Raw genomic sequence first — 26,783 nt, forward strand, 5'->3', positions numbered from 1 at the left:
CTTGTGCACCCATTTGTCTTCAGCGATCCTATCATGGAGGTGTGCAGTCAATGATATGATTTTTTGTTCTTTGATGCCTGGTAACTGATCCCTTTGGGACCACTCGATCACACAGGCTGGTGTGTTCTTCCATGTGGACTTTGTTGCTACTGAGCTAGATGGCCGCTTGTTTATCTTCAAGCCTTTAAGACCCCAGTCACTATCTCTTTTGATAGCCGGGCACCATCAGCTTTCTTCACCACATTTACTTGTTCACCCATTTTGGCTCCACCTGTTGTGTCGGGAGGGTGAGCATCATAGAGTTCCAATTTAATAAAAGAAGGTATTCATGCATAGAGGGAGTGTTAGAGTAGAGGCCCAAGGTCCTTCCGCCACCTTAATACTTGACCTATAAATATAGACACAAAGATCTATTTCCCCAACCTCCTATATATATTTGCATGTACATGTCTTTGTCTAGACCTCCATGAATGCCCTTTGACTCCTAGCTCTTTCCTCCATCTCCCTTGACCTTCCTCCTGCCCTACTACCATGCTTCATCGCCACCTGGGCTAGAGTATACCTCTTCTCTAAGCAACCTTACCCTTGATCATTTCCCACCAGGCCTGCCACTCCCCCTTCTCTACCCTTTGGGATCCCATGTTTTTCCCTTGTCCCTGGGTTTGTTAACACCACTTCCTTACCCCCCCCTACCCCCCACCCCAAGTCCCCCCGGAACTGTCGGTCCCGTTGTTTTTCATCCAGATAGTTCATCCAGCCTGTCCTATTCAGACAGACCTGTGGAGTCACTAACATGCACGAAAACTAGACAGAGGAACACAAAGCAACAGTATACAACCAGACAACAAAACAACCAAAACAAACCACTGAAAAAGAACAGAACAAGACAGTTCACAAGAGAAAAGCTTGTAGTTAGTTCAGGGATCTTTGCTGGCCCTTAGGAGCGTTTTCCAGTCCAGTCTGTTGGGGCACCACGCCCTGGCCCCAAAGTCCACTTTCAGCATTCCCTGGGGACCTTGCCACTCCATTCCCTTGCTGTTCCGCTGCACTCCCCCAGTGCATTGCCTCGGTGTGGTGGGATCAGTTCAGGTGCAATTCCCACACTGTGTCTCAGGTGCTGTCCACTGTATCGCCCTTAGTCACTGAGGGGCATCATGTCTCATAGTAGGGCCAGCCATGTTGTTCTCTCTGTGGACTGGCTGCTCTACTCAGGAACATCATCATCACGGCCTGGTGGGCCAGGCTGTGCTCCACTCTCTCCTCCTGCCCCTTCATCTGCTCCCGTGTGCTCTGATCAAATATGTCCATCTCCCATAGCTGCAGGGTCAATGTCGTCCTTTGGAACAAGTTCTTTTCGGGGGAGGGGCAGGAGTCCACTTAATTTATGGTGCTGGGGCCTGCCTCCCAGACCTCTCCACCGGTTCCGTCCTCCACGCCGGGATATTGCATTCACACCTTGCGACACTGGGTTGAAGTCTGGTCCCACTTTCCCTGTGGAGATATAAACCATACCCTCCCCTTGGGTGGATTAATGCCCCATTTCTGTCATGCTGATTGTACTTACCTCAGAGGACTCATGTTGTACCTGTCCCTTTGGGACTGGCTTACCTCGCTTAGCATAATTCCTTCCAGCTCTTCCCATGAAATAACGTGTTTCATGTGCTCATCGGTGCTTTTTAGTGCTGCATAATACTCCATTGTGTGTATGTGCCAAAGTTTGCTAATCCACTCGTCTATCGATGGAAACTTAGGCTGTTTCCAAGTCTTTGCTATTGTGAATTGTGCCGCAATAAACATTGGAGCGCATATGACTGGTCGTGTTTTATTTGCTGCTTCAACCGGGTATATGCCCAGTAGAGGGATGGCTGGGTCGTAAGGTAGATCAATTTCCATTTTCTTTAGGTATCGCCAGATTGCTTTCCACAGTGTCTGTACAAATCTGCACGACCACCAGCAGTGGAGGAGGGTTCCTATTTCACCACAGCCCCTCCAACACTTGTTGCTCTCTGATTTACTGATCTGGGCTAGCCTCAGGGGTGTTAGGTGGTATCTCATGGTTGTTTTGATTTGCATTTCTCTTATGGCAAGGGACTTCGAGCACTTTCTCATATTTTTATTGGCCATATTGATCTCCTCTCTAGTGAAAGTTCTTCTCATTTCTTTTGCCCACTTCCTTAGGGGGTTAACTGTTTTCCTGTTTTTGCAGGTCATGATGGTGTTGTAGATTTTAGTAATGAGCCCTTTGTCTGACGTGTCATTACTAAAAATCTTCTCCCAGTCTGTGGGTTGCCTTGTCACCCTCTTGGCAAAGTCTTTCGAGGTGCACAGGTGTTTTATTCTTATTAGATCCCATTTGTCGATTTCCAGATCACCTGTGTGTGTCCCCTTCCCTGTTGCAGTGAGCCTATGTGCTCCCTGGGCCAGTGCTCTGAGATTAGTCTCGATTCCCTCCTTAATGGTCCTGATGGTTTGGGGTTTGACTTCTAGATCTGTGATCCACCTTGAGTGTATTCTTGTGCATGGGGTGAGGTAGGCGTCTTGTTTCAACTTTCTACATGTGGATATCCATTGTTTCCAGCACCACTTGTTAAAGAGGGCATCTCCTTCCCACTTGACGTTTTTGGGACCCTTGTCGAAGATCAGTTGTCTATATGCTGATGATTTTACTCCTGGGCTTTCTATTCTTTTCCACTGGTCTGAGTGTCTATCATTGTGCCAGTACCATGCTGTTTTGACCACTGTAGCTGTGTAGTAGGCATTAAAATCAGGCAGGGCGAGTCCTCCAATTGTGTCCTTCTTCTTGAGGAGTTCTCTGCTAATTCTGGGTTTCTTCCCTCTCCATATGAAGTTGGTGGTCAGTTTTTCCAATTCTTTGAAGAAGGTTGATGGTAATTGGATTGGTATAGCATTGAACTTGTAGAGTGCTTTAGGAAGAACTGTCATCTTTACTATGTTCAGCCTACCTAACCATGAGCAGGGGAGCTTCATCCATTTGTGAAGGTCACTTTTGGTTTCCTGTAATAGGGTTTTATAATTATGCTTATATAGGTCTTTAGTCTTTTTTGTTAAGTATATTCCTAGGTATTTCAGTTTGTTCTTGGCTACTGTGAAGGGTACTTCCCTCTTAATCGCCTCTTCCATGACCCTGTCCGATGTGTATAGAAACCCTACCGACTTCTGTTTATTGATCTTGTATCCTGCTACCCTTCCGTATTCCTCTATTGCTGTAAGTATTCCAACTGTGGAGTTTTGGGGGTCTTCAATGTATAGGATCATGTCATCTGCAAATAACGATAGTTTCACCTCCTCCTCTCCCAACTGGATCCCTTTGATGTCCTTCCGCTGTCTTATGTTGTTAGCCAGGACCTCCAAAACGATATTGAATAGAAGAGGGGACAGGGGGCATCCTTGTCTTGTACCCTTTTTCAGTGGTATTGTTCTTGTCTTTTCTCCATTGACTATGATGTTGGCTGTTGGTCTTTCATAGATAGCTTGTATGAGCTTGAGGAACTTACCTTCCAATCCTATCTTCATGAGTGTTTTGATTAGGAATGGATGCTGGATGTTGTCAAATGCTTTTTCTGCATCTATGGATATTATCATATGGTTTTTATCCTTTTTCTTCTCGATGTGGTGTATGATATTGATGGATTTTCGGATGTTAAACCATCCCTGCATCGCTGGGATGAATCCTACTTGGTCGTGGTGAATGATATGTTTGATGTTCCTTTGTATTCTATTGGCCAATATTTTGTTAAGGATTTTTGCATCTATGTTCATTAGAGATATTGGTCTATAATTCTCTACACTTGTGGGGTCTTTTCCCTGTTTGGGTATCAAAGTAATGCTGGCTTCGTAAAATGAGTTTGGGAGCTTGCCGTTCTTTTCTATGTTATGGAATACTTTGTGGAGGATCGGTGTCAGCTCTTCCCTGAATGTTTGGTAAAATTCTGCTGTGTAGCCATCTGGCCCTGGGGCCTTTTTCCTTGGTAGGTTTTTGATGAAATTCTCTATTTCTTCCTTCGCTATGGGTTTGTTGAGGTTCTTGATCTCTGTCTCAGATAATCTAGGGATAGATTGTTTTTCTAAATATTTATCCATGTCTTCCAGGTTTCTGAATTCATTAGAATACAAACCTTCATAGTACTTTGTGATTATCCTTTTTATCTCATTGGGGTCTGTTGTTATTGCCCCCCGATTCATCCCTCATCCTGGCTATTGATGATTGTTCCTTTCTATCTTTGGTAAGCTTTGCCAGGGGAGTGTCAATTTTATTAATTCGTTCATAAAACCAGCTTCTAGTTGCGTTAATCCTTTGCATTGTTCTTTTGTCTTCCCACTGGTTTAACTCCGCCCTGATTTTTATTATTTCTTTTCTCTTGCTATTGGAGGGGTAGTTCTGTTGACTCTGTTCTAGTTGTTGGAGGTTTTGTGTTAACATATCTGTCATACGCCTTTCTTCTTTTTTCATGTATGCATTCAGTGATATCAAGCTACCTCTGATAACTGCCTTTGCAGTGTCCCATAAGTTTTGATATGTTGTATGCTCGTTCTCATTAGTTTCTAGAAATTTCCTGATATCCTCTCTGATCTGGACCTTAACCCATTCATGTCGCAGGAGATCGTTGTTTATTCTCCAATTGGTGGCCCTTGCTTTTCTGGGTGCCCTTCTGTTAATCTCCAGCTTTATGGCATGGTGGTCTGAGAAAGACGTCTGGATAATATCTATGTGTTTGAATTTACTCAGGCTGGCCTTGTGCCCCAGCATGTGATCTATTCTTGAGAAAGATCCGTGTGGATTGGAGAAGAATGTGAAACCTTTTGCTTTTGGATGAAAGGCTCTATAGATGTCTATCAGGCCCTGTTGCCTAATTACATTGTTTAGCTCTCTGGCCTCTTTGCTGAGCTTCTTTCCCTGTGACCTGTCTTTCTCTGATAGTGGAGTGTTGAAGTCCCCCACTATTATTGTTGTTTCCGTGATTTCTTCTGTCATTTTTTTAATAGTTTGTTTGACGAAATTTGCCGCACCATTATTAAGTGCGTAAATATTCAGTATGCTTATTGCTTCCTGGTTTACTGAGCCTTTGAGCATTATGTAATGTCCCTCTTTGTCTCTTTTTATGTTTTGGATCTTGAGATCCATTTTGTCGGAGATTAAGATAGCCACTCCTGCCTTCTTGGAGTTACCATTTGCTTGGTAAACTTTCTGCCAGCCCTTTATTCTCAGCATATGCTTGTCTGCTTGCTTAAGGTGTGTCTCTTGCAGGCAGCAGATTGATGGGTTATGTTTTCTAATCCAATCCTCCAGCCTCTTTCTTTTAACATATGAATTGAGCCCATTTGTATTCAAAGTGATTATTACAATCTCTGGCTTCATGGTTGCTATATTCTGTTTTGTGTTTTGGGTCTTTGCCTATCTTCCTTCATATCAGTGTACTGCGTTTGAGTGGAGGGTTTCTATCCTGTCCTCTTTTCCATCTGAGACTGTGTTGTCCTGGTACGTGTTGCTGGCATGTTGGCTTCTAGATGGAGATGGGCTATATGGTGGTCTCCTGGTGGTTCTAGTTGGAGCTTGATCTTCTGGCCATAGTGAGTCAGCCAGTATGTTCTGCAGGGTCGGGTGACTTGCAGTATATTTTTTGAGTTCTTCCTTGTCCTGGAAGACCCTTATCTTACCCTCTATCTTAATGGATAACTTGGCAGGGTATAGGATTCTGGGGGAGGCATTTTCATCTTTCAGTTTTTGGAAGATGCTGCTCCATTCTCTCCTCCTCTTCATGGTTTCAGCTGATAAGTCTGAGCATACCCTTACCTGTGCTCCTTTGTATGTGACTGTCTTCCTTTCTCTTGATGCTCGTAGAATTTTCTCTTTTTCCTCTAAGTTGGATAATTTTACAATTATATGCCTTGGCGTGTTCTTCTTGGTGTTTAGCTTAGCCGGCGTCCTCTCTGCTTCCTGTATGAGAGTCGGATTCTCCTTTGTTAGGTTGGGGAAATTTTCTTCCAGGAATTCCTTTGCTATCTTGGCGGTCGATTTGTGTGTTATGTTGTGTTCCGGTAGACCGATTATTCGAATATTATTCCTCTTCATAGCATCTGTCATTGATCTCAGGCTGTCTTCTGTTTCTTTAATTTTCCTATCTGATTGTTTTTCTCGCTTGCTTCGTTTGGTTTGAGCGTCCTCGAGCTCACTGATACGGTTCTCAGCCTCCTCAAGCCTAGATATAGCTTCTGTGACCTTTTGTGTGGCCTCTGCTACCTCCTCTGTTAGTTTCTGCAGTTCCTTTTGGTGGATAGTATTCATCCCCTCTATTGTGGACTTCATCCCCTCTATTGTGCATTTCATCCCTTCTATCGTTGCATCCTTATTTTGGTTTGCTTCTCTTAGCTCCTGTATTACTGCAAGCAGAGTTCTGAAGATTTCCTTTTGTGGCTGATCTATATCTGTTTCTTCTATGAGTGACGTAAGGTCTGTTAAAGTGCCTCGTTTTTCTGATTTTTTTGTTGGGAGTGATGTGGTCTGTTGATTTTTCCTTGGTCCTTTAATAGGCCCCATGCTTCTGGGAGACAGGAGTAACCTTATTGTGTGGAAGCTCAGGCCACTGTGCCGTCTCCTGGGGTGGCTGGGGCGGGCTGCGGCAGGCTTAGGGCTGGCACTGGGGACCCAACAGGGCCCCAGGTGGTGAGAGCTGGCTGGAGCTCACTGACGGCTCCTCAGGGACTGCAAAGCCGAGACCCAGGCTCCACTGCAGGTGCAGTGTTTGATCTGCCCGGGCTGTGAGCGGGGGGGGGGGGCGCGGGGAGGCCCCTTGGATAGCTGCGCAGGCAGCTGCGGGACACTGCAGGGAACAGTGGTGTTCGCTCTCCGCCCTTTTGGCGCGAAACCGCAGGGGGTAATGGCGCCGGCAAAGGAGGCTTGGCGCGAAACCGCAGGGGGCAATGGCGCCCTTCCTTTGCTCAGGCTCAGAGTCGCGGCCGCCGGGGTCCCCACAGCACCCTGGGGAGGGCACCTACTCTTGTGCCCTGCGCAGGGGGGGGGGGCCCTTGGTGGGCAGACTCAGCAGCGCGGGGCGCGGCGCTCCGCGGAAGCTCAGGGTCTGGGACAGGCGCGGGTTGGGCTATGGCTCCTGTTGGCGGGAAGTGCTCAGCGCAGGGTCCCCGCCAGGAGTGGAGCTGGTGCTAGGCTGCCAGGGGCTGGCGGGGGCGGGCGGGGGTGGGAGGCCGGCGCACGGAGGGCAGGTGGAGAGGTCCGCGGCAGCGGTGCGGGTGGATGGTCCTCCGTGGGGGTCGCCAGACAATCCGCGGGTCCGCTCCCCTGAGCTTGGATGAATGGAGGGAGGGACGTGGGCCCTAGGGCAGATCGCTGCCCTGTGGGGAGAGGGGAACTGCGGGAGAGGAAAGCTTCTCTCTCACTGGGGATCCGTGATAGGGAGTGGGGAGTGGGCCGCTGGAGTAGGCAGGGCAGGCAAGCGGCTCTGGGCTGGCGTTGGTTTGGGGATGGAGCCTAAGCCGGTCGCCAGTGAGCTCACGGCAGCTTAGTGGCCAGAGACGTCCCACGAGTCCGGTCCTCTTTCACCTAGACCCCTGCTAGGACTGGGGTGCTGTCCCAGGGGGATATTTCACTCACCAGACTCTTACTATTCAGCTACCTGGTCGCCAATCCCTCTTTGTTTGGAGGAGCTCTCAGAGTATGCGGGTGTCCCTGTCGGCCATCTTCCCCCTAACTCTATTTCTTTTCTTTTCCTATTAGTGGGATTGTCCTGCTGACTGTGCTCTAGTTGTGAATTTTTTGGCCTGCATATCAATCATGAGTCTCTACCTTTTTCAAGTGTGCATGTATTGCTATGAAACTTCCTCTGATAACTGCCTTTGCTCTGTCCCATAAGTTTTGGTACATTGTGTTCTCATTCTCATTGGTTTCTAGAAATTTCCCAATTTCATCTTTGATCTGTGCCAGTATGCACTCTTTTTGCAGTAGAGAGTTATTGATCCTCCAATTGTTTGCTCTTGTTTTCTTTGTCTTCCTTTTGTTCATTTTCAGCCTTATGGCACAGTGGTCAGAGAGAGAGAGGTCTGTAAGGCTATCAATGTGTTTAAATTTATGTAGATTCGCCTGATGTCCCAGCATGTGGTCTCTGCCATGTGGGCTTGAAAGCCATGTGATTTTTTTTGTATTTGGATGAATAGCTCTGTAAATGTCTATCAGGTCAAATAGTCTAATTGTAACGTTTAGATCTCTAGCCTCCTTGTTGAGTTTCTTTCCCTGTGATCTGTCTTTCTCAGTGAGGTGTATTGAAGTCCCCCACTACAATTGTTGAGGCTGTGATTTCTTTTTCCAACTTTTGGAGTGTTTGGTTGACATATTCATCAGGTCTCTCATTTGGGGAATATATCTTTAGAATGCTTAGAGGTTCTTAGTCTACCATTCCTTTGAGCATTATATAGTTTCCTTCTTTATCTCTTTTTATGGCTTGTAATTTGAGGTCAATTTTATCTGAGATTAGGATTGCAACCCTTGCTTTTAAATGAATTCCTCTTTGCTTGGTATGCCTTTCTCCAGCCTTTGAGCCTCAGCCTATTTTTGTCTGTAGCCTTGAGATGTGTCTCCTGCAGGAAGCAGGTTGGTGAGTTGTGTTTTCGAAGCCAGTCTGCTAGCCTCAGTCTTTTAATGCCTGAATTCAGGACACTGATATTCGTGTTATTATCTCCATCTGTGGACTCTGTGATGTCATCTTACACCTTTTATGTTGGGTGTTTGCCTACCTTCATTTCTCATTAGTGTGTTGTGCATGTTTGTGTGTGTATCATTCTTGACTTCTTTCCATCCTTAAGCCAATGCTATCTTGGGGTCTATTTTCTCTTTGTTGACCTCTGGGTGAGGTTATTCTATGTGGCGGTCTCTTATTTATGCTTGGTGAATGCTGTTCTTCTGCCCATACTGGGTTGGCAAGGATCTTTTGTAGGGCTGGGTTTCTTATAACATATTCTTTGAGTTTTTCCTTGTCTGAGAAGACTCTTACTTCTCCATCTATCTTGATTGATAATTTGGCTGAGTAGAGTGTTCCTGGGTTCTCATTGTTTTCCTTCAATTTTTGGACTATGTTACTCCACTCTCGCCTCTTTATAGTTTCTGCTGATAGGTCTGAGCATATTCTTATTTGGGAACATTAATATGTGATTGCTTGTTTTTCCCTAGCTGCCCTCATGATTTTCTCCTTTTCCTCTAAGTTGGATAGTTCAACTATTATGTGCCTTGGTGAGTTCTTGGGATTTAGTCTAGCTGGTGTTCTTTCAGACTCCTAAATCGTTGCCTGATTTTTATTCATTAAGCTGGGGAAGTTTTCATCCAAGAATTCTCTCATTATGGTTGCTGATGACTTCTTTGTTGTACCTTCCTCTCGTAAGCCAATAATTCTAATGTTGTTCTGCTTCATAGCATCAGACATAGCTCTTAGGTTTTCTTCAGCTTCTCTGATGATCTTATTTGATTTTTGTTTGCATTTGTTAAACTCTGCTTGGCTGTCCTCCAAGTCACTGGTGCAGTTCTTTGTTTCCCCCAGTCCATTCTCAGGTCTGTTAGTCTACTATTGATTTTTGTTATCTCCTCCCTAAGCTCTCGTACTTCCCTTTGTTGTATGGACTTTATCTCCTGTTTCATTTCATCCTTTTTCTGTATTGTTTCCATCATATCCCTCATATTGACTCCAAGCAGCATTTGAAAATGTCTTTCTGTGTGGCAGCTCATTGTCTGCTTCTTCTATGCATGTCGTTATGTTCAGGATGTCTTCTGCCATTGCATTTTGTTTCTCCTGTTTTTGTGTCTATGAGGTCCTTAGGACTGATTGGTGTTTGCGTTGCTTTGTTTAAGCTGAGCCAGGTGTCATTTTCCAGGTTGTCTAAGAGCACTGGCTTCCTCTGGGAGACTTGTAGGAATGCTTCCTCGAACTGCCTACAGCTAATTTCCCTATGGAATTAGCCTACTGCTTTATCCTCCTGTGGCTTCCCTCTCAGGGGAGTGCCCCTGAACGCTGGTCTGTTGCCTGCTTTGGTGTAGACTACCGAGAATGGTGGGCGGAATTGTTCTGGCTAGGTAGCTCACTGTGGAGGTTGGGCAGAGGTTCCTGCAGCATCTTGAAATGTTGGTGAGTGTTGGCCGATTTGCCTTAGGCCGTGTGAGCATTAAGGTAGGAGGGAGGAAGTTCCCTCAGTCACTTGGGACAACAGAGGAAAAATAGGAGCTCCCCCAGCCTCACAGGCAGGAATTCTCCAGTTAGAAGTTGGGTGGGATATCTCCTGGTGGAGGTTGGCTGGGATTTCCCAATCCTTGGGCTATGCTGCACAGGGCGGAGCTCACCTAACTGGGTGGGGCGCAGGCGGAGATGCCCTAGGCTGAGGTGAGTGGTTTGGACATCAGCAGTGGTGTGTGAGAGAACAGGGAAGAGACAAAGAGGAGAAAAAAAATAAACAAACAACTAAGACTGCTGAGAGGGGGGGGGGTGTTAGAGAGAAGAGTAACAATGCAGCTGAGCCCTGATCCCTGCCTGTGCGGCTGCAAGGGTTTAATCCCTGCCCTTGGTGTAGGCAAGCTGTGATGTGTTGAGATTGAGCTCCTGCTCTGGCTCCAAAAGCCCCCAGCTCCTCAAAACGCTGTGTGTCTGCGCCTACGTATCTTTATAATGCTCCTCCTGCGATCCACCTGTGTTGAATTTCCTGCTTAGTTACTCTCCTCAGCTGATTTCTGTGGAGTCCCTCTGGTATATGTTACTTAGTCACCCTCTTCCCGGAAGTCAAGATAGCAGGGCATGGATCTGTTGGCTCAGACTGCGAAATAGTTATTTCTAATGACAAATAATTGAAATGTGTCTTGAAGCATGGTTTAGCATAGGTAACAGTCTTCATGCCAGGCCCATGCATGTGGGTGTATCTGCATGTGGGTGGACTTGCCTGGAGATGGATAGAGGAGCGGTGTCTCGGTTCCCAAGACCATCGGAAATATGTTTTCTGATGGTCTTAGGCAACCCCTGTGAAAGGGTCATTCGACCCCCAAAGGAGTCTTGACCCACAGGTTGAGAACCACTGTGTTAGTGGAAGAAGGCTCTTCCCAGACAACACAGATAGGCAGCTGGACGGACGGACCGATGTGTAGAGCAGGGACCAGGCAGCCCCACACCTCCTCTCCCCCAGCTCCTGGGCCAGCAGCAGCAGTTTTTGGGGTGGTGGTGGTGAGGTGTCTTCAGGGCATGCTGACTGGTTGCAATGTCCAGTTTGGGCCCTGCCTTTGTCCTTGGTGCAGTGAAAGGACTTTGGAGCCCTGTGCAGGCTGTCCCCAGTGCAGGGGACTTTTAGAGACACCTTGCTCACAGGCGAAGAGCAGGGTGAGAGAATATTGGGTGATGGCAAGGGTAGAGCTCTGGAACCAGACTTACGTAGACTGTGGGCTTGGCCAAGGTACACAAACCTGTGCTTCCGTTTCCTCGCCTGTCAGAAGTGGATAAGAGGTTATTGTGAGGATGAAGTGAGTGAATACTTAACGTTAGTGAATGCTAATGTTAAGGGCATACAGAGCATGCAGTAAGTGCTATCTGAGTGTCTGTTGGTGTTCCTGCTGCCCCGCTCCCCACACAGGAGACCGGGTTCCTGGGCCCAGCTCCTGCATCCAACCATGGACCCAGAAGAAGGGGCCACTGGGCTCAGCCAGGGGTGGCGCTGAGTGTTCGCTCCATGCTGGACCTGCGGCAGCTGGACACACTAGTTCCGAGCTCTCAGGGCTCCAACAAGGACTCTCTGGCCCAAACCCTCTCTGGTCCTGGGAAGTCTGGTCAGCAAGCCTCTGAGGCCTCCCACGCTAGCCAGGTGAGTCAGCTGCAGCCTCGGTCTGGCTCTGTTCTGCAGTGCTCAAGGTAACCCAAGCTGCAGGGGTGGGTGGGGTGGGGGTGTGTGTGATCAGATGGTGGTTGGGGTGGGCAGGGGGGAGAGGGAAAGGTGGCCTTTGTCTTGGGTGTGGTGACCTGGAGGACTCTTGGTGGTACCTGGTGGCTGGACATTGGCAGCCCAGGGCACTGATCTCAGAACTCCAGCTGGGGCCCAGGCTGGCTTTTAGCTCCCCTCCATAAGTCCTCGCCCAGCCGCTCACTAGGGCCCCTTCTCCCGTCAGCCACTGCAGTAGTGTGCCTTTGTGTGTCCCCAGAATGAAAAGCCCCTTTGGCCGTAGGTTTCCCAACTCTGTTCCTGCTCCCACGTTATCCGATTGTTGTCCCATGAGGAAGGGGTCTTTGCCCAAGATCTGGAGTCTGCTCCCATAGAAGATCGGACTGTCTACCCGGAGCTGAGTGATAGCCCCACCCTGGATACCAGGCAAGGGTCTTGCCCTGGCCAGCCTCGAGGGGTCAGGCAGCCCCCAGTTTCCCCTTCCTATGGAGTGGTTTGCACTCTTTACTCCCTGAAGGCTGTTCAGGGAGGGTTCTCAGGGCTAGCCTGCTTCCTCTTCCCTCCCTCCTCTGGCCCGCTCACAGGCAGAGTTTGAGAAGGAGGCTGTGGCCTGCCACTGTCGACTCACTGCGCTTCCTCTCCATGCCTTGTCGCAGTGAGTTCCAGGTGCAGGCCCCGGCTCGCGGGGCCCTGGGGAGGGTGTACCCAGGCAACAGGGGCTCAGAGAAGCACAGCCCGGACAGCGCATGTTCAGTGGATGACAGCAGCAGCCGTCTTTCCAGCCCTGAGCACCCCAATGAAGGTGAGGCCAGCAGAGTGAAGGGGGGGGGGAATCTGGTGGCAGATGGGGGCAGCGCAGTGTGATACCTACCCCCCGCTCCCCACATCCAGACTCTGAGAGCACGGAGCCCCTGAGTGTGGATGGCATCTCCTCAGACCTTGAAGAGCCAGCCGAGGGCGAGGAAGAAGAAGAGGAGGAGGGAGGCACTGGCTCCTACAGGCTGCAGGAAGGCAGCCCCCATACCCCGGACCAGGAGCAGTTTCTCAAACAGCACTTTGAGACCCTGGCCAATGGGGCAGCTCCAGGTGGGACTTAGGGCTCAGCACTTGGCCACTGCAGATGGCCCTTCTCCCCACATGACCTAGCTGAGCAGGACGGTCCAAGGGCAGAATCGCACCCTGGGCTTCCCTGCAGGGGAGGTAGAAGGCTGGGGCCCGCCCACTGTCTCCATTCTTGATGTCTGTCCCCCTGGCAGGGGGCCCAGTCCGGGTGCCGGAGAGGACAGAGTCTCGGAGCATCTCTTCACGATTCCTGCAGCAGGTGCAGATCCCCCCACTCAGGTATGGAGACTGCCTAGGGCTCCCGGCAGGGCCCACCCTGCCCCCCTTAAGGGCATCTGTCTGCCATGTCCATGACGGTTGGCGACAGTTGTCTTGGCCCTGTGCCTGCCCTCCCTCCTGGCACCTTGGCCTGGTGGAGCACTGAGCCTTGTCCTGGCCTACGTCCACATTTCACCCCACAGGGAACCATCACCAGCAGCCTCCAGCCCAGCCCTACAGTCCAGACCCGTCCAAGCACCACAGGTGTCTGGTGAGCAGCAGAGAGGCAGTGATGCCAACCCCCCGGGCGCTCCCCCAGAAGCAGAGCCTTCCCCCGGCAACCCTGGACCCCAGCAGACTGCCCCCATGCTGTTGCCACGACGCCGTTTGAGCCCTGACAGCAGCTGGGCCCCCAAGAGAGCAGCCACAGCCGGCTCTGTAGGTGGAATCCATGAAGTCCAGTGCGTGCACAGCCTGGGGCCGCAGGGTGAGGAGCCTGGTGGATTCCTCGGGGTGGAGGTGGGGTGCGGGGTGCAAGAGCATGAGAAAAGGAGGGTAAACTTAATGTGGCCTTTTGGTGTCACACCTCACCTGGGATGCCCCTCCTCAGGTAGCACTCCTGGGCCCTGGAAGCCTTCTTTAACCCCTGCCCTGCCTGTCTCCTCTGCAGATGAGACGTCTGTACCAGGCCCATTGCTCACCAGGGAGACCAAGGCCCCAGAGGCCCTGGGCTCCCTGATGCAGGCAAATGGCTGTCCACTGCTGCCCCACTCCTACCAGAACCCCACCACCAGCTCCAAGGCCAAGATAGCCCGCAGCATCTCTGTCGGGGAGAATCTGGGCCTGACTGCTGAACTGCAAGCTCCGTCTCCAGTCCGAGTCTCACCACTCAGCAAGCTGGCCCTGCCTAGCCGTGCCCACCTGGTCCTAGACATCCCCAAACCACTGCCTGACCGCCCTACCCTGGCCACGTTCTCACCTGTCACCAAAGGCCGGTCCCCTGGAGAGGCAGAGCTGCCTGGCTCCCCAGCAGGCCTGGGGAGGGCTCACAGTACACCTGACAGGCGGGCATGCTTCGGGGAGGGTGTTATTCCCAAGCCTAGGACAGAGGACCCAGCTCAGCCTGGGCCCACCCGCCCCTGTGCCCAGCAACTGCCAGTCAGCAGTCTCCTCCACGGCCCTGAGAGCGTGCAGCCGCCATCCACTGAGAAGACTCCTAGCCCCGTGGAATGCACCAGGCCAGGGGCAGCCCTGAGCCAGGACTCAGGTGTGCACGGCCCCCAGCTCTCATCTCTTGTCCCACCCTCTCTCTCCCGGCTCTGTTGTCCGCTCTCTGGCTCCGTTCCATTTTTGTGTGTCCAGCCTCTGGCGTGTTGCGTCCTGTTTGCTCCTGTCTTGGTCCATATCTCACACCCCTCATGGTGAGACCCTCCTACCAAGTCCATGGTTCTTTCAATAGTCTTCACCCAAACCATAATTCAAATTGTGCAGGAAGTATCAAAAGAGGAGGGAGGGAATACACCGAGCAAGAGGTAGCATATGACCAAGAACCGAAAGTGCTAAAGAGGACCAAGTGGTACTGAGGGTATTGGCAAAAGACAAAGCTCCTGGCCCTAGGGCTGGACAGACCCTCTCCTCTAGATCTGGTTTTCTGTTTAGTGTTGGGCGAAGAGGACAGGGCAGGGGAGAAGGGTGCCTGGCTGTGGGGAGGCCTCTCCTGGATGCACAGACTCTGGGGAGGGGGCCTCACTAAGCTCCATTTGTCTCCCCTAGACACAGCTGTGAGCCTGGAACAGTGTGAACATGTTGTGGCGGAGCTCCAGGACAACATGCGCCGGGCCATGCGGCTCTACCGTGTGGTAAGTGTGTCCCCTGGCAGGAGGCGGCCGGACTGTAGTGCCAGCTGCTGGAGATGCTAAGATTCCCGGACAGTCGTGATACGGTCTGTCCTCTGCTGGTGGGCCAGTCCTGGGCAGTGGATGAGAGCCTAGGCAGGGCTATTGATCCAGTGCTGTTTGGACACTTCCGGCAGAGAGCTAGACTTGCTCCAGTCACCAAGGACCACCCTGAGCGTTCACCTGCCCTAGTTTCCTCAGGAGGAGCCCAGTGGGTGCCTGTTGCTGTCACGCACCTGTTGTCCAGAGCGGCTCTTTGCATTGACCCTCCTGCAGGTGGCAGTCCGTGAGGGGCTGATGGAAGCCGCCTCAGACTAGCCCTGGAGCTCCTGGGCCCCGGGTGGGTGTGGGCTTTCTTGCAGAGCTTGGGCCGGGGAAGGTGGACTTTGTACTTTGTTACTTTTCGGGAGCGAGGAGCCCTCCACAGTTTCTCCAGCTCCCCCGGGGCCCTGTTGCAGGTGGCCAGCTACAAGACCCCCTCGGTGGAGCAGAGCCGCATCACTCAACTCCTCAGAGACACCTTCTCCTCAGTGCGGCAGGAGCTGGAGGCCCTGGCTGGGGCCGTGCTGGCCAGCCCAGGGGGCAGCCCAGGGGCAGTGGGAGCTGAGCAGACACAGGCCCTGCTGGAGCAATACTCGGAGCTGCTGCTTCGAGCCGTGGAGCGGCGCATGGAACGCAGACTCTGAGTTCCCGCAGCCTCTCCCAAGTGGACGGAATGTGGCTCCTTCGCCACTCACCAAAAGCTGCGAGCGGCGGGGAAGCCTGGAGTGGCTCGCAGGGACCAGCGCTCAAGAGGGCCGCCTGCCCCTCGGAGGCCCCTGTATTTATTAATTTATTTCCCTGACTGTTGCCTCACGTCCTTGGAACTCCTGCTTCCACAGCCCGGGACTCGTGGCTCGTGGCAGGGGTGGGTCCTAGGTCTTAGTCATCTTGGTGCTGTGAGGGGTGGGAGGGCAGCGGCCTTCCCACCTGGGGAAATGGGCAGGCCGGCCCTCCCATTTTCGAAGCCATTTGAAATTACTGCAGGGATCAGCTAGCTCCCTGGGGTGGAGCATACACAGGGTATTCTGTGGGGTAGAGGTGAGAGGTGGGAGGGTCGTCAGTACCCTTCCGCAAAGGGGAGCTTCACTTCTACCTCCACTTCCCCTCCCAAACCAGCTGCACTCGCCTGGCTGCAGAGCAGGCCAGGGGTTCGCCCCAATTCTTCACAGCCCACTGATCCTCCGGGGCATTCCTTGCCTTTAGGAGGCCCCGGTTGGTATCAGGGCCCGAGCCTCCACATTCCACTCCCATGCCCCCTTAAGAGACCCCTAGCATTGTCTGTTACCTGCCCCCCCCTACCCCCCTCCCCCACACCTCAGCCAGCCCTGGTGCAACCAGCTGTGGACATTGCTGCAGGACAGTAAGCCCTTGGCTGGGCAAACATAGCAGCCTGACCCCTTTTCCTCAGGCCTCCCCCTCCTCTCCCACCCTGGTCCCCACCAGGCTGCTGTAGTCTAGAGGCTACCTGCTCTCTGCATCCTGAGAGAGGCTCAGTCAGAAGCTTGTGTGGGAATTTCCTTATGGTTTACAGGGCGCCGGCCCACCTTCTAAGGACCTTGGCTGTGAGATGAAACCTTCCTACATGTAGACGCACACGTGCACACACACACGCACGCGCATGAATGTGGCTTCATGTTCTTTGCTTGAGTACTTGAATGGCTGCTGTGTGCTTGATTCTGCCTCACATCCTGCTCCAGCTTCACCACCTGGCTCGTGTACAATTCAACGATTGGCACAGAAGAGATGGGATAAACTAAACCCTGGATTCTTGGTGTCCCGGCCTAGCTAGTGGGAGATGCTTCGGGGGAACCTGGTCTGGCAGGCAGGAGCCTCCCCAGGTGCTGGAGGTTGCGTAGGGAGGCCTAGGGACCAAGAGACACACTGGAAAGGTGGGAAGTGGGCCAGGTAAGTGGCAGAGGTGCGAGGCTAGATTAGTATTGAACGGGTGGGGCAGTGACTAGAATCAAGAGGGGACAGACATGAAGTACGGTAGGCAGCAGAGAGAGACCAAGTAATGAGCATTGGTTGTCAGAGTTGGGTGAAGATTGTGTGTCTCTGGCCCCTGTGGCTTCCCTCTGCCCCCGAAAGGTCAGGGCAGCTTTAGCACAGCTTCAGGCTGCAGAGGCCACTCACCACCAGCTTGGATAGCCCTCCAGACCCTGCTGACTGCATAGGCAGAAGGGAACCGGGCACTGAAGGATGCCTGGCCCTGTCACATCAGCTGCTCTGCACCTGATAGATAAAAGCCTATGTCACCCCACTTTCTACCACCCCAGTCACCTGCATGGGCAAGCTGCAATGTAGGGCCCTCTTAAAGGCCAAGGTGGTCCCTGCAGGGCTGCCCCTGCCAGCAGCCCTGTGAGGGTTGGTCATCCCTCAGCTCACAGCAGCCACATCCTACCCAAAGTACCGCTCTAGCCTGGCCCTCTGGGCTTGCCTTTCCCCATCCTCAGCCAGCCTGCCCCGTGCAAGGAGGGGACTAAGCTCATACAAAGGTCTTGTTTTAGAAGGTGGGTTCCTTTCCCCTCCCCCCTGGCTAGGGTCAGGCTGGCGCCCATCCCCCTCTGCATGTCTGAGGCCACTGGCAAGCGCCACCCCTTCCAGATTTGCCCCGCCCAGGATTGAAGACCTTATTTATAACTTCTCCTTTGTCCTGGCCATGGCGCTTTCCTCCTCCTCGGGCTCGTATGGGCTCCGGGCTGTTTTTACTGTGTCCGTTTGTATTGATGTATGGAATTGTCAATAAACACAATCATTTATTACTTTGGGATGCTGGCCTGTGAGGCAGAAGGAGGTCTTGCTCCCTGGGCGGCTGAGGGGGCGGGATGTCGCTGTGGGCGGGAGCTCGGTGATCTGGGGGCGTGGCCTTGGGCTGGCTACTTGGGGCGGGGCCTTGAGGGGGCGGCATGTCTGGGTGTGGGGCGGGGCCTCGGTGGTCTGGGGGCGGGGCCTAGAGGGGCGGGCTATGTGGGGGCGGGGCCTCGGGAGGGCCTTTCGGGACTCGTGGCGGCAGGGTCATGGCGGAGGCGGCTTTGGAAGCCGTGCGCAGGGAGTTACAGGAATTCCCGGCCGCGGCAAGGGGTGAGTGAACTCTTCGGAGCGCTGGACGTCCTCGCCTCGCCTCGCCCGCGGAGCAGCTCCGGGCCGCGGGCGTGGCCTTAGGCTTAGCGGGGACCGGGCGCCGGAACCCGGTGCGCCCCTACCGCGACCTCAGCTCCCAGGCCACGCCCGCCTAGTCACTGGTTCCCCGGGTCCCTTGGCCACTTGCGCGGGCTGCTTGTGGCCCCACCCATCGCTTTTCGGGTGCGCTCTCCCTCCTGCCCCACATGTTCACAGTGGTTTCCGGGGGTGTGGACGTGTGTGTAGTGAAAATACCACAAAACCGTTTTCTACTTCAACAGTATGTGCTCAGTGACGCTAATTACATCCATTACACTCGGCGACCTTCACCTCTATCCGTTTCGGAGGAAATTTCCACCGCACTGCACAGCAGAGCTGTGAGGGACTTGGGGCCTGTTTTGAGCCCGGTTCTGTCCTGTTGTCGTTCTTGCCTTTCCTGGCCTTTCCTGACCTGAAAGCATGTCCGGTGCCCCTGAGTCGGTTCTGACATGTACAACAGCATGAAACACTGCCCACCCCGGGCCATCATTCAGGTGCACCCAGGCTGCTTAGAACAGGCCTCCCTGTTCTGCGTCCAACTTTCACCTGCGCAGGAGGGGATTGAAAATAACACGGCTTGGGTCAGGTGCACGTCTGTCCTCAAAGTCACATTCTTGCTTTTCAACATTTGAGGGGTCTTGTGTAGCAGATATACCAATGCAATGCATCATTTGATTCAGAAATGCTGCTGCTTCCATGGGCATTGTTGTGGGTCCAAGCAAGGCGAACCCTTGACCTCTTCAACCCTTTCTCCATTGATCATGACGTTACCTACTGGTCAGTTTGTGAGGATTTTGACCTTTACATTGAGTAGTAATCCACCCTGAGGACTACAATCCTCGGTCTTCATCAGCAAGGGCTTCAGGTCTTCCTCACTTTCAGCAAGCAAGGTTGTGTGACCTGCATATCACAGGTTGTTGACAAGCCTTCTTCCAATCCCGATGCAGCTTTCTTCTTGTAATCCAGCATTTCTAATTATTTGCTTGGCATACAGAATGTGTAATTATGGTGAGAGGATACAACGCTGACACACACCTTTTCGGAGTTTAAACCGTGCAGTATTCCTTTTGTTCTGCCTCTTGACCCAAGTCCAAGTTAAGTTCTGCATGAGCTCAGGGAAGTGTTCTGAAATTACCCTTCTGAAGGATACCCGTAGGTTTTTTTTTTGGACCATTTTATTGGGAGCTCTTACAACTCTTGTTCCAAATGATACATCAATTGTATCTGACATATTTGTACATATATCCCATCGTTCTTTTCTAGACATTTACTTTCCATTGAGCCCTTGGGATCAGCTCCTCTTTTCCCTCCCTCCTCACCAACCCCCAGCCCTGTGGCCCCTTGATAGATTATAGATTGTTAATTATTTTCAGACTACCCATACTTTTATATGATCCACACAGTCAAATGCATTTGGCCTAGTCAATAAAACACCAGGAAACGGACTCATCTGCTTTCAGAGAATCTGCACTGTTCCTCGTCCTTGTTCCAGGTCCTCTTCTGAGTAAGGCCTAACCCTCTGACAGCCTCCTGTCACAATGTACTGCTGCAACAGTCTTTAAATAATATTCAGCAAAATTTTACTTTCTTATGATATTAATGATACTGTTCTATAACTTGAGCATTCTGTTAGGTCACCTTTCTTTGGAATGAGTACCAGTAGGGATCTCTTGCAGTCAGTTGACCAAGTAGCTGTCTTTCAAAATATATTGACAAATTTTATTATGGTGAAAGATATATAACCCAAAATGCCATTTTTAAGAATACAGCTTGGTGACAGCAACATTCATCAGGTTATGTTATCACCACTATTCATTTAAAGTTTTAAGTTATTTCAAAATAGAAAATTGGTACCCCCCTCAACGGATTCCCTTCCTTAAAAAGAAAACAACCCCAAACTAATTCAATGCTGTTATTCTCTTCAGAGCATGGAGGACAAGCACCCCTTTGTGTTTCCGAGACTTGCACTCACGACGGGAGCAGACAGCCTCTTCTTTCTCCCACAGAGCAATTAATGAACTTCGGTTTCTGTGAATTTACCTAGTCTTGATAGGTCATATAATAACATCTAGCATCTTTGTCAGTTAGCATGTTTTCAGAGTTCATCCATGTGATAGCATGTAGCAGGATGTCCCTTCTCTCTATGGCTGAATGTGCGGATGAGTGAATAAACAAGACATTTATTCATTTAATGGACAGTTGAGTTGTTTTTGCATTTTGGCTCTCCTTTTTTTTTTAATCATTTTATTGGGGACTCATACAATTCTTATCACAATCCATACATCCATCCATTGTGTCAAGCACATTTGTACATTTGTTGCCATCATCAGTCTCAAAACATTGCTTTCTACTTAAGCCCTTGATATCAGCTCCTTATTTCCTCCCTCCATCCCCGCTCATCCCTCCCTCATGAACCCTTGATAATTTATAAATTACTATTGTTTTGTCATATCTTCCACTGTCCAACGTCTCCCCTCACCCACTTTTCTGTTGTCCATCCCCTGGGGTGGGGGGGTTATATGTAGATCCTTATAATCAGTTCCCCCTTTCTACCCCACCTTCTTTCTACCCCACCTTCCCTCTACCCTCCCCGTATCGCCACTGTCACCACTGGTCCTGAAGGGATCATCTCTCTTGGATTCCCTGTGTTTCCGGTTCCTCTCTGTACTTTGGGCGCTTCTTAATACTAAGACAGGAATATTGGCAACACGTGTCTGTTTGAGTCCTTACTTTCAAGTGTCTAGGCTATGCTGTATACCTAGGAATGGACTCGCTGGGTCCATGTAACTTTTGAGGAACACAGAGGCTGTCCCATTTTACATTCCCACCGGTAGTACAAAAGGGTTTCAATTTCTCCATATCCTTACCAACGCTTGTTAGTTGACATTTTTCTTTCTTTCTTTTTTTAAAAATAATTTTATTGGGGGCTCGTACAATTCTTATCACAATCCATACATACATCCATTGTGTCAAAAACATATGTACCTTTGTTGCTATCATCACTCTCAAAACATAGTTGACATTTTTTCCTGACCAGATCTATCCTAGTGGGTGTGATGCAATATCTCATTGTGGTTTTAATTTGAATTTCCCTAATGTCAATCTGTGCTGCATCTCGTTAAAGTATTGAAAGGCTCCCATGCGACTGAGGACTAAAGTGTGCCTGACCCAAGTCAAGATGTTTCAGTCGCCTCCTATCCATGTGAAAGCAGGACCCTGAAAAGGAGGAAGACCCCAGAAGCATCTGCATTTGAACTTGGTGCTGGCCAAGCATATTGAAAGTGCCATGGACTGCCAAAAAGAGCAAATAAGTATGTCTTGAAGGAAGTATAGCCCGAATGCTCCTTAGATTCAGGGATGGAGAAGCTTTGACCATGTCGTCAGGAGAGACTAGTCCTTGGGGAAGGGCACCCTGCTTGGGAAAGTAGAGGGGCAGAGAAAGACAAGGCCTGCGACCAGATGGGTTGACACCGTGGCTGCCACCATGGGTTCAGACATGAGAACAATTGTGAGGCTGGTACCGGACTGGGCAATGTTTTTTTCTGTGGCACACGGGGTTGCTATGGGTTGGGACTGACTGGCTAGCCCAGCAGTGACTAATGAAGGAGCCTTGGTGACTGAAGAGGTTATGAATTGGGCTGCTAACGCCAGGGTCAGCAGTTTGAAATCACCAGCAGCTCTGTGGGAGAAAGATGAGGCTTTCCTCTCCTGTAAAGGGTTGCAGTCATGGAAGCCCACAGAGCCAGAATGTACTTGATGTCACTGTGCTCAATGACTGATAAAGGAGCCCTCATGTCGCAGTGGGTTAGGCCATTGGGCTGTGACCTGCAAGTTATGGTTCTAACCCACCAGCCGCTCCTCCGGAGAAAACGGAGGCTTTCCAGTCCAGTAAAGAATTACAGTCTCAGAACCCCTTGGGGCCATTCGACAATGTCTGATAGGGCGATAGGGTTGCTATGTTTGTGTTTATGAATGACTTAGCGACCATGGTGGCATAGTGAGTTACGAGTTGTTCAGTGGTTCAAAACCACCAGCCTATCCAAGGGAGAAACTTGAAGCTCTCTGCTCCCATGAGGGCTTAGAGCCCCTGAAGCCCACAGGGTTTCCAAGACGAAATCTACATGAGCGCCACCATGTCATCTTTGTCCGGTTTCAGAGCTGGTTGTTTCAAACCGCTGACCTTCCCTCCCCATTAGCTGCCAGGCTGTCTTGCCCCAAAGAGGGCAGCCGAGGAGACCCGACGGGGCAGTTCTGCTTCGTTCCATACCCACCCAAGCCCACTGCTGTCACCGCAGCTCCCACCCCGGCAACCCAGTGCGGGGTCTCCAAGATTGCTGGTCTTTATTTATTTTTATTTCAGTCCTATAAGATTTTCTTCTTTTTAAAATTTATTATTTTTATTTTATTTATTTTTTTTTTATTTAAAAAAAATTTTTTTTTTTAACAATTTATTGGGGCTGATACAATTCTTTTCACAGTTCATACATATACATACATCAGTTGTATAAAGCACATCTGTACAGTCTTTGCCCTAATCATTTTTTTCTCTTTTCTTCTTTTACATTTTATTAGGGACTCCAACAACTCTTACCACAATCCATACATATACATACATCAATTGTATAAAGCACATCCATACATTCCCTGCCCCAATCATTCTCAAGGCATTTGCTCTCCACTTAAGCCCCTTGCATCAGGTCCTCTTTTTTTTCCCCCCTCCCTCCCCTTTCCCCCCTCCCTCATATGCCCTTGGTAATTTATACCTCGTTATTTTGTCATATCTTGCCCTATTCGGGGTCTCCCTTCCCCCCTTTTCTGCTGTCCCTCTCCCAGGGAAGAGGTCACATGTGGATCCTTGTAATCAGTTCCCCCTTTCCAACCCACTCACCCTCCACTCTCCCAGCATCGTCCCTCACACCCTTGGTCCTGAAGGTATCATCCACCCTGGATTCCCTGTATCTCCAACCCTCATATGCACCAGTGTACAGCCTCTGTCCTATCCAGCCCTGCAAGGTAGAATTCGGATCATGGTAGTTGGGGGGAGGAAGCATCCAGGATCTGGGGGAAAGCTGTGTTCTTCATCGATACTACCTCACACCCTAGTTAACCCATCTCCTCTCCTAAGCCCCTCTATGAGGGGATCTCCATTGGCCGACACTTGGGCCTTGGGTCTCCACTCTGCACTTCCCCCTTCATTTAATATAATATATATATACACATACATATATACATATACACATATATACACATACATACACACACTTATATCTTTTTTTTTTTTTTGCATGATGCCTTATATCTGGTCCCTTGGGCACCTCGTGATCGCACTGGCCGGTGTGCTTCTTCCATGTGGGCTTATTTGTTTCTGAGCGAGATGGCCGCTTGTTCACCTTCAAGCCTTTAAGACCCCAGACACTATCTCTTTTGATAGCCGGGCACCATCAGCTTTCTTCACCACATTTGCTTGTGCACCCATTTGTCTTCAGCGATCCTATCATGGAGGTGTGCAGTCACTGATATGGTTTTTTGTTCTTTGATGCCTGGTAACTGATCCCTTTGGGACCACTCGATCACACAGGCTGGTGTGTTCTTCCATGTGGACTTTGTTGCTTCTGAGCTAGATGGCCGCTTGTTTATCTTCAAGCCTTTAAGACCCCAGTCACTATCTCTTTTGATAGCCGGGCACCATCAGCTTTCTTCACCACATTTACTTGTTCACCCACTTTGGCTCCAGCCGTTGTGTCGGGAGAGTGAGCATCATAGAGTTCCAATTTAATAAAAGAAGGTATTCATGCATAGAGGGAGTGTTTGAGTAGAGGCCCAAGGTCCTTCCGCCACCTTAATACTTGACCTATAAATATAGACACAAAGATCTATTTCCCCAACCTCCTATATATATTTGCATGTACATGTCTTTGTCTAGACCTCCATGAATGCCCTTTGACTCCTAGCTCTTTCCTCCATCTCCCTTGACCTTCCTCCTGCCCTACTACCATGCTTCATCGCCACCTGGGCTAGAGTATACCTCTTCTCTAAGCAACCTTACCCTTGATCATTTCCCATCAGGCCTGCCACTCCCCCTTCTCTACCCTTTGGGGTCCCATGTTTTTCCCTTGTCCCTGGGTTTGTTAACACCACTTCCTTACCCCCCCCTACCCCCCACCCCAAGTCCCCCCGGAACTGTCGGTCCCGTTGTTTTTCATCCAGATAGTTCATCCAGCCTGTCCTATTCAGACAGACCTGTGGAGTCACTAACATGCACGAAAACTAGACAGAGGAACACAAAGCAACAGTATACAACCAGACAACAAAACAACCAAAACAAACCACTGAAAAAGAACAGAACAAAACAGTTCACAAGAGAAAAGCTTGTAGTTAGTTCAGGGATCTTTGCTGGCCCTTAGGAGCGTTTTCCAGTCCAGTCTGTTGGGGCACCACGCCCTGGCCCCAAAGTCCACTTTCAGCATTCCCTGGGGACCTTGCCACTCCATTCCCTTGCTGTTCCGCTGCACTCCCCCAGTGCATTGCCTCGGTGTGGTGGGATCAGGTCAGGTGCAATTCCCACACTGTGTCTCCGGTGCTGTCCTCTGTATCGCCCTTAGTCACTGAGGGGCATCATGTCTCATAGTAGGGCCAGCCATGTTGTTCTCTCTGTGGACTGGCTGCTCTACTCAGGAACATCATCATCACGGCCTGGTGGGCCAGGCTGTGCTCCACTCTCTCCTCCTGCCCCTTCATCTGCTCCCGTGTGCTCTGATCAAATATGTCCATCTCCCATAGCTGCAGGGTCAATGTCGTCCTTTGGAACAAGTTCTTTTCGGGGGAGGGGCAGGAATCCACTTAATTTATGGTGCTGGGGCCAGCCTCCCAGACCTCTCCACCGGTTCCGTCCTCCACGCCGGGATATTGCATTCACACCTTGCGACACTGGGTTGAAGTCTGGTCCCACTTTCCCTGTGGAGATATAAACCATACCCTCCCCTTGGGTGGATTAATGCCCCATTTCTGTCATGCTGATTGTACTTACCTCAGGGGACTCATGTTGTACCTGTCCCTTTGGGTCTGGCTTACCTCGCTTAACATAATTCCTTCCAGCTCTTCCCATGAAATAACGTGTTTCATGTGCTCATCGGTGCTTTTTAGTGCTGCATAATACTCCATTGTGTGTATGTGCCAAAGTTTGCTAATCCACTCGTCTATCGATGGAAACTTAGGCTGTTTCCAAGTCTTTGCTATTGTGAATTGTGCCGCAATAAACATTGGAGCGCATATGACTGGTCGTGTTTTATTTGCTGCTTCAACCGGGTATATGCCCAGTAGAGGGATGGCTGGGTCGTAAGGTAGATCAATTTCCATTTTCTTTAGGTATCGCCAGATTGCTTTCCACAGTGTCTGTACAAATCTGCACGACCACCAGCAGTGGAGGAGGGTTCCTATTTCACCACAGCCCCTCCAACACTTGTTGCTCTCTGATTTACTGATCTGAGCTAGCCTGAGGGGTGTTAGGTGGTATCTCATGGTTGTTTTGATTTGCATTTCTCTTATGGCAAGGGACTTCGAGCACTTTCTCATATTTTTATTGGCCATATTGATCTCCTCTCTAGTGAAAGTTCTTCTCATTTCTTTTGCCCACTTCCTTAGGGGGTTAACTGTTTTCCTCTTTTTGCAGGTCATGATGGTGTTGTAGATTTTAGTAATGAGCCCTTTGTCTGACGTGTCATTACTAAAAATCTTCTCCCAGTCTGTGGGTTGCCTTGTCACCCTCTTGGCAAAGTCTTTCGAGGTGCACAGGTGTTTTATTCTTATTAGATCCCATTTGTCGATTTCCAGATCACCTGTGTGTGTCCCCTTCCCTGTTGCAGTGAGCCTATGTGCTCCCTGGGCCAGTGCTCTGAGATTAGTCCCGATTCCCTCCTTAATGGTCCTGATGGTTTGGGGTTTGACTTCTAGATCTGTGATCCACCTTGAGTGTATTCTTGTGCATGGGGTGAGGTAGACGTCTTGTTTCAACTTTCTACATGTGGATATCCATTGTTTCCAGCACCACTTATTAAAGAGGGCATCTGCTTCCCACTTGACGTTTTTGGGACCCTTGTCGAAGATCAGTTGTCTATATGCTGATGATTTTACTCCTGGGCTTTCTATTCTTTTCCACTGGTCTGAGTGTCTATCATTGTGCCAGTACCATGCTGTTTTGACCACTGTAGCTATGTAGTAGGCATTAAAATCAGGTAGGGCGAGTCCTCCAATTGTGTCCTTCTTCTTGAGGAGTTCTCTGCTAATTCTGGGTTTCTTCCCTCTCCATATGAAGTTGGTGGTCAGTTTTTCCAATTCTTTGAAGAAGGTTGATGGTAATTGGATTGGTATAGCATTGAACTTGTAGAGTGCTTTAGGAAGAACTGTCATCTTTACTATGTTCAGCCTACCTAACCATGAGCA

The 26,783-nt window shown here is 50.1% G+C and overlaps 2 protein-coding genes across 3 annotated transcripts in view; both read left to right on the forward strand.

Annotated features, from left to right (window-relative positions):
* Positions 1 to 17,947, forward strand: part of MAPKBP1 (mitogen-activated protein kinase binding protein 1) — a 70,561-nt gene extending 52,614 nt beyond the window's left edge. Inside the window, exons 23-31 of the mRNA XM_075532351.1 lie at positions 11,626 to 11,853; positions 12,212 to 12,354; positions 12,585 to 12,730; positions 12,820 to 13,014; positions 13,185 to 13,269; positions 13,452 to 13,735; positions 13,919 to 14,515; positions 15,022 to 15,107; positions 15,602 to 17,947. Of these exons, the coding sequence (XP_075388466.1) occupies positions 11,626 to 11,853; positions 12,212 to 12,354; positions 12,585 to 12,730; positions 12,820 to 13,014; positions 13,185 to 13,269; positions 13,452 to 13,735; positions 13,919 to 14,515; positions 15,022 to 15,107; positions 15,602 to 15,829 (1,992 nt within the window). The 3' untranslated portion in view covers positions 15,830 to 17,947. The remainder of the gene's footprint in view (positions 1 to 11,625; positions 11,854 to 12,211; positions 12,355 to 12,584; positions 12,731 to 12,819; positions 13,015 to 13,184; positions 13,270 to 13,451; positions 13,736 to 13,918; positions 14,516 to 15,021; positions 15,108 to 15,601) is intronic.
* A 224-nt stretch (positions 17,948 to 18,171) lies between these two features.
* The window catches only part of JMJD7 (jumonji domain containing 7), a 33,495-nt gene continuing 24,883 nt past the window's right edge, over positions 18,172 to 26,783 (forward strand). For both annotated transcript variants that reach the window (XM_075531416.1, XM_075531417.1), the window contains exon 1: positions 18,172 to 18,266. In XM_075531416.1, the coding sequence (XP_075387531.1) occupies positions 18,203 to 18,266 (64 nt within the window). In that variant the 5' untranslated portion in view covers positions 18,172 to 18,202. The remainder of the gene's footprint in view (positions 18,267 to 26,783) is intronic.

The sequence above is a fragment of the Tenrec ecaudatus genome, chromosome 14, assembly GCF_050624435.1.
Source record: "Tenrec ecaudatus isolate mTenEca1 chromosome 14, mTenEca1.hap1, whole genome shotgun sequence".
NCBI lineage: Eukaryota > Metazoa > Chordata > Mammalia > Afrosoricida > Tenrecidae > Tenrec > Tenrec ecaudatus.